Source organism: Gopherus evgoodei, chromosome 1 (assembly GCF_007399415.2).
Source record: "Gopherus evgoodei ecotype Sinaloan lineage chromosome 1, rGopEvg1_v1.p, whole genome shotgun sequence".
NCBI classification, from domain to species: domain Eukaryota; kingdom Metazoa; phylum Chordata; order Testudines; family Testudinidae; genus Gopherus; species Gopherus evgoodei.
In genome coordinates, this window is record NC_044322.1 from 308,999,751 (window position 1) to 309,021,389 (window position 21,639).

Consider the following 21,639-nt stretch of genomic DNA (forward strand, 5'->3'; position numbering starts at 1 on the left):
TGAGGGACAAGTCTTTGTTCACTATCCTAAAAGCAAAATGAAGAATATATTCCTGCCTAAATACAGGTGGGGCATGTCCCTAACTGCACTACTCCCCTTGTTTATCTATAATGAGATTCCCCCGGATGTCCATGATGCCCTCCATAGAATCGAAAGGGAAATTGGAACAAAAATCTTACTTTTTAGAAAATTTAGGGTCCAAATGCATGAATAAATTACCAATCTTTCGCTTTAAAAAAAAAGAATTATTAATCATTTTTAGGATTGAGAGAGATTTTGGGATTCCAAGGCTCAGATTCCCTTTTTCCCCTGCTCAGGAAGCCCCATCTCTGCTACTAATCGTTCCAATTCTGCACTGGTATCTGCTAGCTCAATACCACGCACTCAGTAAAATCAATGAAACTCTGCACAAGTACAGGATTTCATGTTAGCCTATCCCGGTGCAATGCAAAATCAGAATCTGTTATCATCAGGGGGAAAAGCCAGGAGCACAGCAGCCCCCCAAGGAAGGACAGCATGGCTATATGAAAAAGACACAGCAAGCTGTTTTGTCAGATAATAGCAACCATTTTTATATATATAGGGGTGAAAGAGCACAACTTATGTCTTTTCTCTGACATCCTCTACACCCAGGGGTTGATGTTTATTGGGCACCCAAAAGGATGGAAATACCCCTTTCAAATAACATTTATTGCTTTTACTCTCTGCAGCTATCAGTGTTGTTCTGACAGAAGAGAAAACAAACAGTGGTGATAAGCATAATAGCCCCAGTTAGCATAATATTACATGAGATTTTGCCCACAACACCTGGAAGCCATTAAATCTTCACTGCAAACAATAATTCAAATTATTGCAGAAACAAAAACCATGTTTTTCTAATGATATTATATCTATATGATCCAGCAGAAACTGCAGAGTCATGTGGTAAATTGCATTTTTCATATACCTTTGACTGCATCACCTGCCCCCTGCTCACTATCCATCTTTTTCAGGACTACTTACATTCCAAACCTCTAAGCAGCTTCAAACAGCAGCCACCTTTTCAAATCAATTTGTTACAGGAAGATTTCCTACTCTCTCCAATATGTGAAAGTTCCAGCCCCAATATTACACTGGTCTGAGGACAAGGACAGGCAATAAACAGTCCCACACTAGGAACAGGATTATCATCAGATATCTCACGAACCATCAGAGCTGGAAACAGAAGTACTGTAACATAGCACTTTGTTCCAGCGGTAGAAGGTCCCAAGATAATGTACTTTAAGTCTTCAAATTTTTATGTATAGAAAGCCAGCAGATCATTTTTACAGGTGTTTTATTTTGTCTCTCATTGCACTCTGTACAGTTGGACTCATAACAAAAATGAAATCTGGCTTCATGTAGGAAAGATACAAGAAATAGTGACAAAACTTTCATGCCATATCATCCCATCACGTACTCTTTACATATATAATTTACATACAAAACATGTATGCAGATTTTGACAGCTAGATGTGCATGAAATAAATTTACTAATTTTTCTCACAGTAACAGTATCATTAGAAAACAAACACAACAAAAAAAACCCCTCAAGATGACATTACTAACCAAAGTAAATGTAAAATCTTATTGCGATACTGTGTCCTTCCTTAACCCTATACTTTCTAATATTTGTTTTGATCCTCATCATGTTATGTCCTAATATAGAGTCCAATTCAGCACACCCTTACTTTGGTGAATAGTCCCATTGATTTCCTCACTGGGACAATGACTCCCACAAAAAAGGTTTTGGATGATCAGACACTCGAACTGTAAGTTCTTCAGGGCAGGGACTTTATTTATTTGCTTATAAATCATGGTATACAATTACAATATTGTAGAAATAATGATAAAATAACAGTAATTATACAGATGACATCTCCACTTTAAAAAAATATGTGAATAAAAATGGCAAATTTAATGGTCATGAAAAATGTTCACAAAAGTGCAATTAACGAAACTGGAAATGAATTCCTCTATTCACAGAACATTCATAACACAAGCAGAGATGCAAGAGAGCCCTGGGAAGTCTTGCACAAGCATGTCTGAATTTTGTTCTAGAAGAATGGTCCTGTAGAGATAAGAAGGTGGAACTCAATCAAGTCCACAGCACACCCAACATTTACAAGACAATGGCAATGTTAATTCGCTAGTGACCCAGCATCCTGACCAGAATTCAGTTCCGTGACCTAGAGCTAAAAAGTTCCACATACTATAAATGCTTTCTATATTTTGTATAATATACATTCATATTCCCATTCTCCCCACTTTTCTCAAATTATGTCCACGACTAGTCCCCTCATCGAGATTACAAAAAGGTAATCTGTATTTATTGTGGCCGCTGAAAATCAGCAATATTGAGCATTATAATATACTGATGAAATTAAGGATGATAGTAAAGATAAAACAAAAAGTCCTGTTGATAGAATCTTGAAAACTTAACTAAGAACTAAACTAAGCAGCTACTTTGTACCAATTATTAAGTGAATTCTACTTTTACTAGGGGTTTTATTTTAAATTTTGAACTGTCAAGCTGTGTGGGTCAGTCAGTGTAAAAATCTTTTCCATACTGAACAAGTAACATGAAGTTTAAGTTGATTTTGAAAGCCAAACTATATTTTATATACTTTTTTCCCCATCACCTTGCCTTTCCCAGTTTTCTATAGATTCCTTCCACCCCTCCTCCCCAATGCTAGCTAGATCAGACACTAAACGGTCTTAAATTGATGTCATTGTGCCAAATACAAGTCCTATCCTTGAGAAAATTACTTCTAATGTGCTTTGAGCCTGCAGCCCTTACTTATCTACAAAGTCCCACTGGAGCCAATGGAAGTTGTGGGTGTTCAGCGTACACTAATTTTATTGTCATAAGTGTTCGGTAGATATTTCCTGATTTCCACTTTTTAGACCAACTTTTCTCTAAAGCTGTATTTTAATAATTATGGCCCAGATCCTGCAATCTGTTCCGTACAAAGAGACCATTTTTCCTATGTGGAGGATTCCCATTGATTTCAATAGAATTCTGAGTAGGTACAGCAGGATGCCTATGCATATCCAAACACACTTCCACATATACCATACATATCCTACTGCAAATCAAACACCTATAAAAGCATCAATGTACTATACTACCAACAGGATATTTTTGCTTCCCATTGGAGACCGATATATTTCTGAACAATCATTTATCTCCCTAGAGGTATCTCAGACAAACAGAATTGTATTTTTGTGTGAGTTGCGGGGCGTTTTTTGTTTGTTTTTGTTTTACTATGTCTTATGTAGAACTAGAGCTGATTTTTTTTTTAAACTGGGTACTCTCCTCAAACTGTCTTAATAAAGTTCAAATGTTTACTTCTCCAATTGCCAGATGAACTTTATTGAAAATATTGTTAAAATATGGTTATTTATTAAATGAGACAGCATATAGAATGCACATCTCTACATTCTTGTTAAGAAAATTCTCAATATATTTCCAACTAGCTGAATACAAGTAAACTGACAATGAGTTTTTTATAAGATCACATAAAAATGTATTCATGATTCTAATTGTTTAGCTGTATTAAGCAATAATAGTGTATTGATCATGAGGTGTAACAATGAAGCACTACCGATAGTGATGCAGTCATTGATACAGTTAGAGCTGTAATTTAATTTGGGAGTTCAGCACATTTTTACTACTACTCTATGGCACTGTATTTATCAACAGTGTGTTTAACTACAATTTACTGCATACTATTCAACTAAATGACTTTCATGGCATACATAGAGTAGCACATAGTACAAAATATGCAACCAGTTTGCCTAAGATTGAAGAAAATTATATGATTCTACACTGTATTATTCAAAAAAGTCTTCAAAATTGTATCGTAATCAGTGCTGTTTATTCCACAAATCTGCCATCAGAATTTACTGTGAAATTCATCTTTTATACAGATTTCTGCTCCAGAAGCACTGTTTTCAATTTTAAAATATTATATTTCTAGCCCTTGTGGCTGCAGAGATAACCCTGGAAACATGAATCAAGTGTAAACCAATGTTGCAATGCCTGCCTAGGTCTGCAAAGACCCTGAAATAACAGTTCTAAGACACATGAACTGCCCCCATTCATCTCAGTTTGGTCCTATGGATTCTGTAATTCCACAGCTGTGGAATTTTTCCCAGACACTATGGAATTCAACATTTTTGTTGCAGAATTTTCTATTTTGTTGCAGCCAGGCACCTCACATTTGGTTCTCTGTCTCCCTGCCCTGCTAGGACCTGCCTGCTGCTTCCTTTACCTCTAGTCTTTCCCACAAGTGGGAATTAATGCTCCTTGAATTGTTCCATGAAGAAAGACAGCAATGGGGTGCCGGGGGGGTGTCACTGAACTAAAGCTGGAGTCAAACTTTCATCCAGGGAGCCAGAAGAGGATGAGGGGAAAATCAGAAGCACTGACTGGTGAGCTGAGTTAGTCAACTTGGAAAATAGTACAACAGTAAAGACCTAGGAAGCCAGTTTGAGAAGCTGCTGAAGCTGGTTATGAGCTCCCCCATTTCCTGACACAAATGCAGAGGAAAAAAGTTTCTGAGTCTGACCAAATGAGCAACATGATGGAAGCCTGAGAAGGGGAGCAAGGATACGTAGAGAACATAAAGAAGAAAAATCCATATTCAAAAATAATCACCGTTGAAAATAGTAAATGAATCTCATGTCAATTAGTATTTTTAACTATGAGCCATAATTGCATGTTTACGTAAGGATGGGAGATACAAGAAATTAACGTTGCTGTGGAATTTAGTCCCATTGTGTCACAGAGTATACAAGGCCCTGATCATAAAACATATGCTCTAGGGGCAGAGATAAGGTTGCACATTCAGCCTTAAATTAGGTCAATCCTGACTTTTCATGTCTTACTGTGCAAACGTAGCATTATATGAATATAGGTTATTTTAAATTTAAATTTCTTAGGTCTTCCAGAAGTAAACAAATGGGGTAGGGAAAAGAAAAATGTTCAGGAGAAAGCATTTCAAACTCCAGAGCTTCTAAGTCCTGCTATCCTGCCAAAAATTACAAATAGCAATGTGAATTTCATAAAGTAGAACTGTTTGCGGACACTACTTGACCTCTGCAATACTTGATCAAGACCACCAGTTGACCAAAGTCAACTGTGTACTGACAAAAGTATAACTCTTAATTTTTATCTGGCTATATGATATCAGAGCTTACAATTTTACACCTTCTTAACATCTTAATCACCGTTAAACTACTTGGCATTTACTAAATTTATACTGGAATTAAGGTAATCATGAAACTTAGCTAACTCAGTTTCTTGGGAAATGACCCAACAGAACAGACAGCCCAAGACACCACGTCCCTATAAAGCTCAGTATATACTGCAACTTCTATATACACCAGAACACTTTACACCTTAACTTCAATTCCACTACTCACATTTTTTAAGTTAGACACAGGCATCAATACAATACAGACAGCATTATGGAATTGTAGCAACCTCAATTTAACTATCTTGAAGTTGAAAATCTAATCCAACTCAGTTTAGACTTCAACATTTTGCTCCCGGGAAACTATATTTGAAACTGGATGTTTAGCCAACTAAACCCTCAAGCAGAGTCCAAAGATCCACCACTATTCTAAGTAGCTTCTCGCTATTTTCTTTTCTTTCTAAAAGTCAGTTTCTCTCTTTCAGAAGTATTTGTATCAAAAATCATCCAATCTCTTCTGTTCTTTCTCTATGATTGTATTCTAATTTACATATTCCCTAAAGAGGGAATATGTTCTCCCTCTCATCTATGCCATGTTCTTTGCTTCTCCACATGGCAGAGCACACATAAACAGTTTGGAAACAGATTTATCTTTTCTAATCGTTCCAATTCCTTAGTATTTATTTTCAAATACCCAAAAGCATGCTAGGCACATCACAGAAATAAGAAGACAGACAGTCTCTGTCCCAAAGAGTTCACAATCCCATTTTACAGATGGGTAAACATTGATGTCAAGGGACTTGCTTACGGTTGCCTACCAAATAAATGTCACATCCAGGTCCAGAAACCAGGTCTTCCGGTTGACTTCCGGGCCCGCACCCAATTCACTGTACTCCAGGTGTGCCCTCCAAAGTTATTTTTTGTACTGAAGTAACTCCAAGAAACAATCAAGGACCAGAGCTTCACTGTACAGACAGACAGTAAAAAGACAATCCCTGCCCCAAAGAGCTTACAATCTAAGTTACTGATTTAGCTTTCGGTGTCTCAATTTTCCCATCTACAAAACATGGCAAATACTACTACTTTGCACTAATATGGTGCTTGGTCAGCTATTGATTTCAAAGGTAGTAAACATTAATAGCCCATTTTATAGATAGCTTAACTGAGGCTCAGAGACTGGAAGAAGTTTATTGGATAAGATAAGGGTCTTACACATAAGATACCTGGGTTCCACTCTCAGCTCTGATATATGCTCTTAATGTAATTGGCTTAGGCCTGGTCTACACTACAGAGTTAGGTCAACATAAGGTAGCTTACGTTGACCTAACTCTGTAAGCCTCTACACTTAAATGTACCTCCCACCAATGTAGCCCACTCACTACACCCGCTTAATAACTCCACTTCCGCGAGAAGCCCAGTGCTTAGGCCAACGTAGTTAAATCGACAGCGTCAGTGTACACACTGCGTTGCTTACATCGACTGTTGTTGCCTTTCAGAAGCCGTCCCACAATGCCCCACACTGACAGTTAAACTGATGCAAGCGCTCCTGCTCAGGATGCACACTGCTGACACAAAGAGCCTAGATTTAATTACTGTGGTGGTTGCATGTCAATATAACTTCAGTCGACTTAATTTTTCAGTGTAGACCTGCCCTCAGGCATCTCACCGGCAAATGAGGGCAAACTATATTACTCATTAAGTGTGTTAATTGCAAAGAATTTAAACCTGTCAGATGATGAAGGGAAAAGAACTCTGAACCTCTCGTCTCCCTGCCCACCGCCTTATTCCACTTCACTAGGGAACAAGCAGGAGTCTTGCACTAACAAGTATTCTGTTCATCCTATATTTGAAACTCAAATGGTTACAATTGCTATTTTTATGTCTGAAAATATAAACTCAATTTAACATAATAAAATGGCCCCCATAACCTTTCACCAGTTAGCAGAAGACTGAACAGGTCTTAGTGTAATCACAATAAGTAGAGCTGTTACCAAAAGGTTATATTTTTGTAAATTACAAGTCACTGTACGTAACTGTCAGTTTAAATATATATTTAAAGTACTTACAAAGAAATTCAGAACTGTGTGTTAACACTGAAGTATAGTGTCTTGCCAAAAATAAATAAATAAATAAATAAATATTTGTAAGTTTAGCAGCAGAGAATCCAGATCATTACCTCCAACAGAAAAGCCCACAGGAAGGAACCAGGAGAAAAAAAATTACCACAAAGTTCACTTCACAGAGTTTTCACCAGCTTGTTCAGCAGCAGAGAAGTGTTTGCCCCTTCACTGAAGATCTCAGGGATTCAATGGAGGCGAGGGCCATCTGCATAGAGGCCCTGTCTCTTCACCCTTGCTTCAGGGACTTTTGGTTGAGTTTTCAAACAGAACAACTTTAACATAACCATGCTACCACTAACTCCCTCATTTGCTGCTGGCTCCCAAACACCCCTCTCCTCCAAGTGCAAGTTTTACAACACTGAGGCTATATTAACTATTGAGCAGACTGCCAGTACATTGGTGGGGAGACAGAATCCATCTAAATAAATAACTCTTACCAAGAGACACCCTGAGATTTGAAATGACCAAGATATTTAATCTCAAAAAATCAAGTTTAGCTTTGACTGTAGAGGCACCAACAGTACTACTATAGCTAAAACAAAATTCTCCATCAAGTATTTAAAATATTTCCCTAAGCCTTCAAACCAAGGCCTCAACTGCTTGATGGAAGCACAAACTATAAATTATTTTTCATTAAGAATGAATTTAAAAAAAACCACACACTAACAATTAACAGCCATATGTGATCTCTACTCTTGCAATCATTTCAGGGTCTGTGATAAAATTTAAGTGATATAGCTTTTTAAGGTGAAGCACATAGTGTTCCAGTAAAACCTGTAGTAAATGACAGCCTCCCTTAAAGTATTATTCAAGGATAGACAACACCTATAACATCATCTACTCCATCTCCACATCAATGCTGTTTTTCTCCCTTGTTCCAAACAGTTTATTTTTAAATGATCCATGCAATCGGGTTTCCACCATTTTCTTGGCAAGCTATTCCACAATATAGTAGATCTTACTTTAAAAGTTTGGCCTGCTATTTAGTTTAAATGTATTATTTATTAATTTAATCCCATTACTTCTTATTACAGCCTCTTACACTACTTTAAATAATCCCACCCCTTTTTAAGTGTTAAAACCTGTGAAATGTCTGTAGGATGGATATCATCCTGGCCACTATAGTCCTTGCTTAGTCAAGCAATACATATTTATCTCAGTCTTTCCCTTTAAATCAATCCCAAAAGTCTTCTAAACATAGAATTATAGAACTGAAAGGGACCTCGAGCAGTCATCTAGTCCAGTCCCCTGCACTCAAGGCAGGACTAAGTATTATCAAGACCACACCTTACAGGCGTTTGTCCAACCTACTCTTAAAAATCCCCAATGATGGAGGTTCTACAACCTCCCTAGACAATTTATTCCAGTGCTTAACTCCTATTTGTTCCACCTGGTAATGAGGTGTTGAAAGTAAAAACAGTATTCCTGATGCAGACATACTAGTGTCCTAGAAGAGAGACCATTACCCCACTGTTGTGACATGATGCCTCTGTGTATGCAGCCTAAAATTATGTTGGCCTTTTCTGCTGCCATAGCACATTGCAACCTGGGGCCTGATCATTCTGTCAGTAGCATGTAGAACTCCCATTAATATCAATGGGAGTCGTATGCACAAGTAACTGACAGGATGATCAGGCCCCTGATATCTCATTTGCTGTTCACTATCACTCTCATCTCTTTTTCAGCATTACTGCTTTCCAGGTTATTCCCTCACACCGAATACCTGTTTTTGGATTATTGCCTCCGAGATAGCTTGAATTTTCAAAACTAAATCTCATTTTGTTATTTGCTGCCAATGTCTCTAATCTTTCTAGGTCTATTTCTTTTATTTCTCTGTCCTCACTGGTATTTGCAACTTTCTCCAGTTTAGCATCATCTGCTAATTTCTTTAGTATGCTGTTCACTTTCCCTTAAAGATCATTAATAAAGACAATTACGGTCTCGAAGCTGTAATGGAACTAAGTCTATGTGACTATGCATTTGTATCAGTGGATCTCTTTACAGGACTGAGGCCTTAAACTGGACCCAAAAGATCTTGGCAGTTCCGCACTATGCATGTCCCCCATTCTTTGCTATTTATCATTTTTTGTTTTGTTTATGGTTCTTCAGTCAGTTTTTAAATCCACAAGAATGGCTATATTTTTAAATAATTTGAAGTGAGATTTTGAGAGAGAATATTTCAGACGTTTTACTCAAATTTAAATAAATTCAGCTATAAGTTTTCCATCATCCACCACGGCCCAGTCCCAACAGGCACATGAATCTTTGCATCCATGCAGAAATCACTGATGCCTGTACAGGTCCAGCTGCAAGATTAAAACCTAGTTTTGAACATTTTTTTTAAAAAAAGAAGGAAAATCAACATAGTTTGGCAAAAATCTGTTCTTTATAAATCCAGACTACTTATTGTGCATGGTTCCATTATATTACGAGGGGAGTTTCTCAATATTTGTTCCATTCTTTTATGAGGAATAGAGGTTAGATTTTTTTCTGAGGGTCTAATTGCTAGGGTGATTCTCCTTTTTTGAAAATCAGAACTATATTTGCTTTTCTCCAATCTCATATTACCTCAAAATTCAGCAGATTTATAAAACTGTTCAGATTTTTCTTCAAGTATTCTACCTACTCTTCATGAATAACTATATTTAAGGTTTTCCTCAGCTCGTAATTGTCCAAACTTGTTTATTTTTCTCATTAAAGATAAAATTTGTTTAAGTGGTTCAGTATGATGGTCTTTTTTAATAATTAATTTAATCCCTTTCCTCATTTATTAACTGACCTACTTTCCCTTTACTACTACTTCTTCCCCCTTGATATTTATTAAAACCCTTCTTATTCTCCTGTGCCCCTAACATTAACTTATTCTGCTTTTTGCTGCCTTTATCTTTAGCATGAGTTCACTTACAAAACAGCTTCACAATTTCAAAAAAATTACTTACATGACTGAAATTTTAACTCATTCTACCTGATATCTAAAGGAAACAACAATCTTTAGCCTAACTTCTCTAACCACCACAAATATATTAAAAGAAAGAATTCATGTCTCTGTAACAGTGATTTTTAATTCAGCCACCCATGTTCCATCTTTGGTTTTAAATTCTCTTCCCTCCTACCACCTGCTCCCCATATACAGCTACAGGCACAGAACCTACAAACAGATACATCCCTGTAGGTTTATGCCCACATGAAGTTACACTAACAGGACTCTACATGGATGGAAGGGCCACATCAGGGCAACTGTTTGTATGACTGGTGGCCTACCCAACCATTACATGAAATATACTTCTGTTTTTTGTTAAACTTCTCTTTTGTCAACATGTTTACCAAGGCATAGATGACAAGAAATGTAAAACCATGCTTTTGACCACTATTTACATGTACTGCCCCATATTAAAATGTTTCCTTTAACACTGCAAAGCACCCACACAGAAGTATTTGGAAAATGCTTTACTAATTCATCTCAATTGACATGAAACATCTAATTTGCACTAAGATCCAAGGGAATTACACTAACTGCTATTGTAGAGACTTACACCACTATATTAACAAATAAAGTCCATCAGTAGTTATTGGCACTATGGCTTTTGACTGCTCACTACAGAATCATAGCGCATGAATTGCTGTACCTGTCAGACAATTCAAAGCAAATGTAGTCAAACAGTTAGTGTGATTAAGGCAGTCTCTCACATATAATTTTTGGAGAATTTTTTTTAGCTTATTTGAATTGTTTATCATGGGATCAGGAGCGTATCCAGTTTGAAATTTATGTTTTTAATAAAGGCTAAAACACACTCTTACACTCATCTGGCAAAATTCCACAACAGTCAACATCAAAAAATAGTTACAGTTTAAAAACAAAACAACCCCCATCACTGCCTGAAAAAGGGTGTGGTTTGTCTTTGACAAGACATTCAATTTGATGAAGACAAATGGATCACCAGTGTGTCATACAAATAGCTAGCTATTTACGCAATAATTTTAAATCAAAATGACACAAACCTAAGAGACGATATAGCAAAACAGGCTAATGGTCCACCTAGTTTGAGATCTTATCTCAAACAATGTGCAATGCCAGATGCTTCACAGAAAGATACAACTTCCTACTATCACAAACTATCAAGGCTCCAAACCTGCTAAGGTATCCACGTGATTCTTCTTCTTGGTGTATGCACAATGTATCTCAGGTGGCACAAACAGTGAACATCAATGAGTGCCATAGAGTTCAACAGGGCTCCTGTGCAGGTCTCTTTACAGGATCCAGGCCCAATGTTACACACTGGGAAAAACTTCTAAGGTTGTTAGGCCCAAATTTTGACCAGTTCAGTTTGCAAAAGTCCTTAAAATTTGTGGGCCAAGATTTTGAAAAGTAACTAATGATTTTGTGTATCTAAACTGAACCTCCTCACAAGGGCCTGATATTCAGAAGGTAGATGTCCAACAATTCATGAAATAAGGCCCCTTTAAGGAATATTAAGTCAGGCAATGAGGCACTAAATATCACTAGTTATTTTTAAAAACGTGTGTGTTGGTGTCTTTCTTCCTTCTCTTCTCCTCACCTCTTCCCCCCCCCCAAAACCCTGAACAAACAAACAAACAAAAAGTCAGTACCCCAACTACAACCTTGCAATAACAAACCAATGAGTGTGGAGTGGAGGGAAAAAAGTTAGTTAAGTAAACATTTCATCTTCCAATGGAATTACCAACAATGAGCCAACAAGAATAGCAAAAACTATGAAAAAATAGTTGATAGGCTGTTCTTGAACTATACCATCTAAAAATTGGAAATCCATGAAAAATGTAAACTGTTCTTAAAGATTTTTCATTTTAACAATTTTTTTTTAAAAATTATTTTCACTAAAATAAAATCAATTACAGTTCTTTTAAAGCTGTTATGACTGTTCATGTAAATCTTTTAGAAAAAAACTGGTATTTTTAATACCCTTCCAATACTACTATGGTAACAATATACAAACTTTTAGTGATTTGGTCTAATAAGAATCCAATGTATTTTTAAATAAAAAATGGCACATTATATATTTTAAATTACTTAATATTTGAATTGTGCTAAAGACCACAGGGTGCAAGACACTTTCAAAACACAGAAGAAGGCACAGTAACTGTCCCAAAGAGTATACAACCTATTAGCGCAACAAGCTTGAGTATTCTGACATTTATTGATTTGAAAATATGGACACGAAAGAAGGAGGGGTCAGACAACAATCATCATATTACAACTTTAGTACATTTTTCAGGAGTTTGAGATCTCATAGTCCATTAGGAAAACTAAAAAAAGCAAAAAGCAATTCCTGTCATCCAGTACATCTTTAGCAATATTCTCTCAATGTTGCACATTAATAAAACAAACAAACAAAAATTGATGGAAAACACCCAAAAATGAGATTCCAATTTATTCCTAGGTTCACTAATAGCCATTAAAATAGTACATAGTGTTAGAAAAGTTTATTTCTTCAATTGGTGGGGATTTTAAAGAAATAACATGCCATCACAAAACAAATCCAGTAGCTACAGATATCTGACTAAGGTTTTCCAGACTTGACTGTAACTCAATAACTGCTCTACACAGTGCTGTGAACTCTACAGCTTCAAGCTGGAAGTCAATCTAGGACAGCCAATAGAAAGTGCACCTGTGCAATTACTGCATTTTCTAATTCAGAATGCTAACCTGACACAGATATAACTTCTGTGCATTGTGAGAAAACAAAAATCAACAATTAAAACAACAGAGGATATACCACATACAAAAAGCACAGCCTGTATCAATTTTGTCATTAAAAAATTGGAAAATTACTGTAATATATATAATTTAAAAACATAAACGTTGGCTCCTTAAACATATGGCAAACACTTTTAGAATATATGTAAGAATATTTTCATGTAGATTACAGTTGATAAAAGTTATAATTAACATTAATAAAAGACCATTTAGTAACTGAACAGAAGCACATGCACCAAACTGAAAGATGCACTATAAGGTTCATAAAGGTCAGAAAAATAACCCTTAGCATTACTTTAAGGAACTTAATAAGATCACTGGGGGGGGGGGGGAAGGAAATGCAGGAAACTGATACTTTTAAGTAACTGAAAAAAAATAAAATACTCTATTTGACAACTCTAGATGATAAAAATCAACTGAAAATATTGTATACTACAAATAGCTGATAATTGTGTATTTATATATTGTTGAGAAGCAAATTATGTTTCCACAAAATATGTATTTTTAAACCAGAGTTTAACTTCATAAACAGGTAACCAAGTCTACCAATAGACATTTTATTGCGCTGAAATGACACAAAGTTTCAATAACTAATATACTAATTTGGTTGCTAGTATCAGTTTTACTGTACTGTCAATTTAAAATAATCCATAAAAAAGGCCTGACTATTGTTTACGGACTTAAATTTACCTGATAGGTTTAAGGCTGGCAGATGTAAAATACAAATATAAACAATAACAAAACAGATTACAAATATAAACAATCACAACATAGTTACTTTCAACTGACTAGTGAAACTGTTCAATAATCAGTTAGGAAGTGCTTTATTTCAGAGTATTTTTGGTGGGTGGGGTTGCTTTTAAATTTACACACATTGAAAATAAAATGCTATCCCATGCTCAATAATACTATTGAAAGAACCCTTATCAGCACTTACCGCAAGTAATACTGTTTTAAAGCGAAGGCAGCGTTAGAACAACTTCTGGGAAAGTTAAACTCCTCTACAATTTCTCCCCACTGATTCTTCTCAGATACCTGTCAAAAACAACATACAGACAGAGATACACAACACACACACATACATATCCTCGATAGTGAACATTACAAGGAATACGGGCTGCCATGAAACAAATAAATATATGAAAACTATACAGAGAAAGATCTATATCTATATATATGGGATATATGGCTATATTCTCATTGACAGTCCCTGGTGGTCTCCTCTCAGGTATAACCCAGCCCCTCACCACTATTTTACATTTTATTTAATGTATTTGGTTATTCTGGGAAACGGAGGGATTATATTGTTTTGGAGGTGTTTGTTTTGTTTTTACTGCCTGGACAATAACCAATCGGGAGTCCCTCTGTCGCCCCCTTTTAAATCCTAACGCGGTCCGTTAAAAACCAAAAGAAGTTTAAAATGATTCACCAAAGTCTTGGAGGGGGCGCCCACTGGCGTCCGGGGTTCAGGGGAGCCGTCCCGGTGAGTCCCCCTCAAGACAGATCCATAGACACAGAGAGGCCTTTCATTTGAGGCCTACATTTCTGTCCCTAGCCTTGAAGCCTAAAGATGGCTATTTGATTACACACCGTCTTGGGTGCCCCTTTTGTTATTTCTCTCCGGGAAGGGCTCCGAGGGCAGCGCCTAGTCCCCCCCGGCTGCGAGGATCATTTCCTAGCCCATGCTCCGTGCCGATTATCGATGTTAAACATGCCCGCTAATTTTGAGTTGCACTAAAACTGCACTCAGACGCTCCTCTCCGTCTCTGCTTGTGTGAAACACACAGAAAGCAGCAATCGCAAGCGAGAGAAACAAACTCAAACGCACACCTACACACTCTGCTCTCTCTCCTTCTCCGAGGGAAGAGGGGAAGGAAAAAGGGGGCTGTGGAGGAGGAAAGGGAGGCACAAGCAGTGTGTACGGTGCACCCCCAACGATCCCCCTTCATCTCTCTACCAACAAGGCCAAGCCACCAACCTGCCTGCCTGCTTCCTTCCTTATTCGACCCCCCACCTTCCCTTACCGGCTTTCAATGGGACGCTTCCCGGCCACCCCACCTCCCCTCTCTGCCCCCGAGGGTCAGAGGAGACTTTTGAGAAGAGGTTACTGGGAGGGAAACCCAAATTAAAACTTCCACTCACCTTCCCAAATCCGCCTAAAGTGGTGACTCTGGTGTAGAGAGCGTGAAGATCCAGCTCCTTCCCACCCACCACAGGGATCTTCTTAAAAGGAGACCTGCCAAAGGCGATACACACAAAACAACACAACTTGTCAACTCTGCCCCCTTTTCTCCCCTCATAGGGGCTGCCGCGTCCTTCAGGGAAGGGGCTGGAAGTTGGATCTGGCCGGTTTAAAAGCCTCCCCCCCTCCCTTCCATCTCCCCATTTTCCTCACCCTCTGCTGTGGTGAAACTGCCGCAGCTCGTCCAGGAAAGCGAGTCCCTTTCTCCGCTGGTCTGGTTGGGTTTTACCCGTCGAATTTGCCATTTTTTTGTATTAAAAAAGGTTTTCTTAAAAAAATCCAATTAAAAAAACAACAACAACAACAATCCCCGGCTCCTCCTTGTCTTTACGAGACCCAGGTGCCCGTGCTCGGCCGGGGATCAGCCATGGAGAGGGGCTTGTTTAAAAAAAAAAAGTTTAAAAGGAATAAGGGAGCCCCCGAGAGCGTGGTAATTGCGAGTCCCGTCTTCACACAACACACAGGCAGAGACACACAGGGAGGGAGAGGGGCACCTCTCAGTAATTCCTGCCGCTGCCTGTCTCAGCACCACAAACCCAACCGATCCAGCCTGCACATGAGACTCAACATGGTGCTGCTGGATCACACAATGAATTGGGTTAGTGTTGTGGTGGGGCGGGGGAGCTGGAGTGAGGTATTGACAGTGTGTGTGTTACAGACGCGGCTCCATGCAATCTCCCTCTCCCTCTCTCTCACACACACACACTGTACGGCGGCGGCGGCAGCGGGATTCACTTCTCTTCTCTCTCAGACAAAAAGATCTGAGGCAGCCGTGCGGCTGCCTGGGCGAGAGCGCAACACAGCGAACCCCAGAGGCCGGCCCAGGTACTGCAAAAGGCAGCTCGAAAGGCGAAAGCCAGCACAGCCCCAGCAAGCAGTTCCTGGCGGGGAACAATAGGCTCCTCTCGCCACTAAGGGCTCATCTGCAATGTGCCGCAAACTTCACACAAAGCTAGGCGGAAAGAGAAAAGGGAGAAGGAGAAGAGGGACGGGAAAAAACGGCTACTACCGGTTGTTCCAGGGTTAGGGATAGGGGAAATGTGCCCTTCTTCCCAGGCTTTAAAGGGACGAATTATTCCAGTGACTTATTCGAGGGAGAAACAAGGAAACAGGAAAGTTTGATTTGAAATATCTGTATTAAAATTATTGGCCTAAATCAAATGTACTGAGTTAACAAAATTAAGGGGTCAAGGGAGGATTTTGACTTAAAACCAAACTTTTGAGTGTCTCACTCTGTCATTTTGAATGATAAGGGGGATTTTACATACTTCATTCAAAGGCCCCCAAACTCCTGTAAGAGGTTAAATATCGTAAAATATTCCCAATGAGGAAGTCTGATCCCTTAAATGAGTGATCTCTTAGGCAGGTATGTCACTAGGGGAGTGAATTATCTTGCTAGGTAAATATTTTCTTTCTGGTTAAGAAGTGATATTCTTTGTAATTAAACAATTTTATTAATACTACACCCCAGACAAAGTCACATATATGCCTGTGAGCAGTTAATGGGATTTCCACGTGTATGCTTCTGTCTAATATTGGTCCTCATACAATTCATAGGGAGGGAAACTTGTCCCTCATAGACATTGAACATCTGACAAAGTGGATATTCACCCAGGAAAGCCCATGCTCCAAAACTTCTGTTAATCTATAAGGTGCCACAGGACTCTTTGCTGATTGAACAGGATGTCTCTTATAATGAGGTCCAGCATCTAGGCCACCACATGTCCCCTGGCATACAATAAATGATATTCCAGGTAAACTCTTGTCCCTCATATAGTATGTAGGAACCCAAGTGAATGCCTTTATAGTTTTTCATCCAGGCCACCATTCCGCTCCCATTAAAGTAAGTGGGAGTGGGTGGAAGGGGGAATGGGATCATACAGTAAATGGGATCTCAGGTGAGTCCTCCCTAACACTCATCCCTCATTTACAGACCAGTAAGTGATAATCCAGGTGAACACTTGTCCTTCTCATAGAGTAGATAGAACTTGAGGTGAGCACTTGTTCCACTTTATAAGACTATGGAGGAACATTTCTCTCTCACAGACCATAAACTGAAATCCAAGGCCATATTCAGCAGTTTTTAAGCAGAATTCCTCATTAAAGTCAGTAAGAAGGTCTGTTTTAAAACCAATGGCACATTATGACCCCAAGTGAGCACTTAAAGGAAAAATATAATGCCCTTATACTCCCTGTACTAACTTACTTAAGTGAATAAACCATTTTTTACATAAGGTTTTTTTTTCTTTTAACTTGACTGCTCTTTCACCTTGAATGTACCCACAGAGACAGAGATATAGTAAGATGTTGGAAAGGAGCTGCCCTCTAGGTCACACTCATTGTGGAGAGGGGGAAGTAGAAATCCCTCTGTTTGGAATTAACTCTCAGGCAGTATTTCAAGCCTCTCCCTCTCTGGATGGAGGATTTTGTTGTGTATTCTGTGTGAAAAATATATAAAGTATCACTCAGCCTTGTTTTTAAAATGTCCCTAATTCAGTTTAAACCCAAAGAACATTCAGATCAGCACCCCTATGATATTTTGAGGGGGTTGGTATTTCAACAGTAGTGTATACAAGGCTGCTAAAGCTGAGATAATGCGAATGAGAGATTTAAAAGAAAATAAAGACTTGGGGTCTAAATATCTAATTGAAACATACACAGCAAAAGCCTTTCTCACGAGCGGGAGACAGTTTGAACCATGCCTTAAAATGCTTCTGAACTCAAGAGGGGTGGGTCTCCCTGAGTGAGTGAGACTTGGCAGAGGTGAATCATTTTTCTAGCCTGTATGCAGTCCGGGTGGGGGCAGAGAGAAGGATAGTCAGATTGCGTAGCAGGGTTAGGTGGGTTTCCGTGCTAAGCAAAGCAATTGCGCACGGTCCCTTACGTAACTGTCAGCTGGGGATTTCCTAGAGGGGGTCACTGTATTCAACCATTACACAGACCCCTGCCACCGTTCCAACACGCCTGGGCTGCCGTTGCCGCCGCTACTGAGGCTGCGGGTGCAGCAGCAGCTACAACGGCGGCTCCTCACAAAATGGCGGCGCCCATGGAAGCGGCTGCAGCCCCATTTTGTGCCCACAGAGCTGTCAACAAAACGCGGGACTTGGCCGTGGCAGAGACGCAGAAGGCGGCAGCGAAGCGACGTTACGAGTAGTGAGGGACTTCACCGGCCCCCCGCCCCCGAGAAGAGACTTTCTATAAAGCGTGCGCGCATTGCGCGGGGGAGGCGAGCAGCGGGCGAAGCGGCGATTTGAGCGCTGGGACCAGCCGGCAGCAAGAGCTCTGCGGGGACCTTCCGGAGCTGTGGCTCCGTGGTCGGGGCGATGGTTCTGCCCGGTGCGATCTGGGATGCTCGGCAGCAAGGCGCTGCCTTGATCTCGCCGGCGGGGAGGTTCCCCGTGGGGGATAGGTCTCGGGCACTGGGTGTGCACTGCGAGCGGCAGTGGGGATGGGTGCGGATTTGCTGTCTCCTCCTGGAGGCCTTGTTCCGAGCTCGCCCCTTGCTCTTAAACCTCTCCATTCTTGAGCTCGTGGTTGGCAGCTCAGTTTATGTAACTTTATTGCTGTAGGAATCTAGCAAACCTGCAAGGAGCTGCAGGAAGATCTGGGTTCTTAGTTTAGTTAATTAGGTCAATTTCAGCACTTAATTACTGTTTGGTTGTTTTAGTGCGGGCCTTTGGAATCGGCCTATTAGGTTGATGCTTCAGTTTTCATTAGCTAACAGCAAGGTACAAAATGTCTATGTTAGACTCTAACCCGTGACTCTGACATCTTAACAATATATGTTTTAAATTTAAACAATGGTTTGATCTTTATACTTTAATTTGGTATAGCTAGGTTCCATTTCTTATGGTTTTGTAACTAATGTTTGCAATATTGCAATGCTTTTTATTTCTTGTAGTAAAAGTGTAGCTTCCTCCGGGATAAGCGATAGGGGACGGGTTGGAGAAGGAATTAAATTAAGATTTTACTGAATTTCTCCAAAGGTGACTTTTATGTCTTGGTGCATTGTTCATGGTTCTGAAAGGTGAGGGTTGTTGATTTTTTTTTTAAATTGGAATTCTGAATATACAGCAATCACTTGAAATGAGTGGTGTTCAAAGGTTATGAAATATCTTCTAGTGTGACATATTAAAAAGTTATAGATCAAATGTAGGTAGAAAGAACAAAATGCCACTGCCTTACTGTAGCTTCCCTTCATTATTATTGTATGGTTCTTATAATTGTAACTTAAATTGGTATAAAATGTAAAATAAAACCTAAATTACAAAAATTGTTTAGATTATACGTACAAGGCAGTTGATTTACTTTAATTTTTTATGTTCTTGTAGATCATGCAGATTTAATGATTGATCTAGGATTATTTATACTGTAAAAAATTTTTTTAAAGGGGGTGGGGAGACAAGTATGATGTAGAGCAGTGGGGATTTTGTTTCACAATTATAGTTCCAGTTAGTCATTTTGTCTGAATCTCCACTTACTGTTGTTTTGTCTGAGTCTCCTCTGTTATGCTTGCAAACTATTTGTCCAACTGCTGCTCTCTACAGGCCAGGTCACAGCAGCATTGTTAGCATGCTACTACTCTACTGTGTTTCCCTTTCTGGAGAGTGAAATGTTGCTCACCTTTTCTCACTGGCCCTTTTCATTCTTGTTTTTGCTACTCTTGCTGCTTGGAAATGGTAGTTACTGCTAATCAGAAATGTAATTTTGCTAGCCAAATGTTGATAGGAACTACTATCTCAGTAATTTGTAAGTTCTTGAAATTGAAGTGCTAGTGTATTTTCTCAGCTAGTATTTTTTGGTAATTGCAGCCCATTATATGGGCTAGAGAGGGCAGTTATGTAGTGCATTTCTTAAGTTGTGCACACGGTACTGTGCAGTATAGGATGAAATGTTGGAAAGGAATACTGTAACTATAATTGTGGGTTGAGCATTTGGCTACAGGAGAAATAGTCAGACACTTCACATGACAGTCAGATATATTTCAAGCATTTTAGTAACAACACATGTAGAAGTGTTGGTGTTAACTTCAAGACTTCGATGTTTGCACAGCTCACAAATACTGAAAAGTGTACTCTCTCTAACAAGGGGTATTTACTGAGCAAAAGTATAGAATACCTGCCATTTTTCCTTCCCCCTATTTACCTTTTAATGCTTTTTAATTCTTTATTACACTTTTGAGTACTGGCTGTTTAAAGAAGACGTTACTAAAAACCTGCAGATCATTGATAAATATCTTTACTGAACTGTGCAATATTATCCTATTTAAAAAAATAGGGGCTCTTAAGCATATACTGAATTTTAATGTACCATGCTTGTTTTATCATATTTAAAGTGGAAAAGAACCTGCAATATGATGGCAGGTCTGTAAATTCTTACCCATGAGTAGTCCCACTGAAGGTGCTGGGACTCTTCATGTAAGTAGGGGTTTGCAGAACTGACTCTTTAAATAATCTCAATAACAAATACCATCATCTCATAACTAGTCAATTTGAAAACCTTGGTTTAAGTAAATTCAGGAATTATACTTCCTAAATTCTCCCAATCTGTTTTCTGCTTTCCTGTTTTTTAAAAACTAAGTGTTCATTGTAGTGTTACTGTGTAGAATTCTCCCTCCATCACTCCACACACACAAATAAAAGGAAAAACTCACTATATACGAAGTCTTATTGCATGCAAGTAAACTTTTTAAAAAATCTTGTTACATGTAACAATATGTACTTACTATTTAATAGTAAGTACAAAATTTTCAGACTTTTTTGAAAAACAACTTTTATGTATAATGCAATTACTGCAAGTACTTCTCCTTTATGTAAATTCAAGACTAGCATACCTGTAATGCAAAGATATTAAAACTGAGGCTCTGAATGATGTGAAAGTGGTGATACTGTGGTAAATATATCTGGGGAATGGTAGAATTCAGAGATTTGCATATGGGATGGACCAACTGGTACAATTTCTTAAAAGAAATACTCTATTGCTTACATTCAATTCATTTGCTTAATCTCTAAAGTAAGCATGACTAGCCACTGTGAAAGCATTGCTTTGCAATTACACCTGAGTTGGGTCTGGATTGTTTGGTGGTAGTAGTATCTTTCTGATGCCATGACGGCTGTACTTAAATTTAATGCTGATACTGTACAGCAGGGGTCGGCAACCTTTCAGAAGTGGTGTGCCAAGTCTTCATTTATTCACTCTAATTTAAGGTTTCGCGTGCCGGTAATACATTTTAATGTTTTTTTGAAGGTCTCTCTCTCTCTATAACTAAACTAGTGTTGTATTGTAAAATAAACAAGGTATCAAAATGTTTAAGAAGCTTCATTT

General features: G+C 38.7%; 1 protein-coding gene across 1 annotated transcript in view; it reads right to left on the bottom strand.

The window, feature by feature from the left end:
- The window catches only part of ARID2 (AT-rich interaction domain 2), a 172,074-nt gene extending 156,029 nt beyond the window's left edge, over positions 1–16,045 (bottom strand). The window contains 3 exon segments of the mRNA XM_030548903.1: positions 14,011–14,108; positions 15,216–15,309; positions 15,469–16,045. Of these exon segments, the coding sequence (XP_030404763.1) occupies positions 14,011–14,108; positions 15,216–15,309; positions 15,469–15,560 (284 nt within the window). The 5' untranslated portion in view covers positions 15,561–16,045.
- Between the last annotated feature and the right edge of the window lie 5,594 nt (positions 16,046–21,639).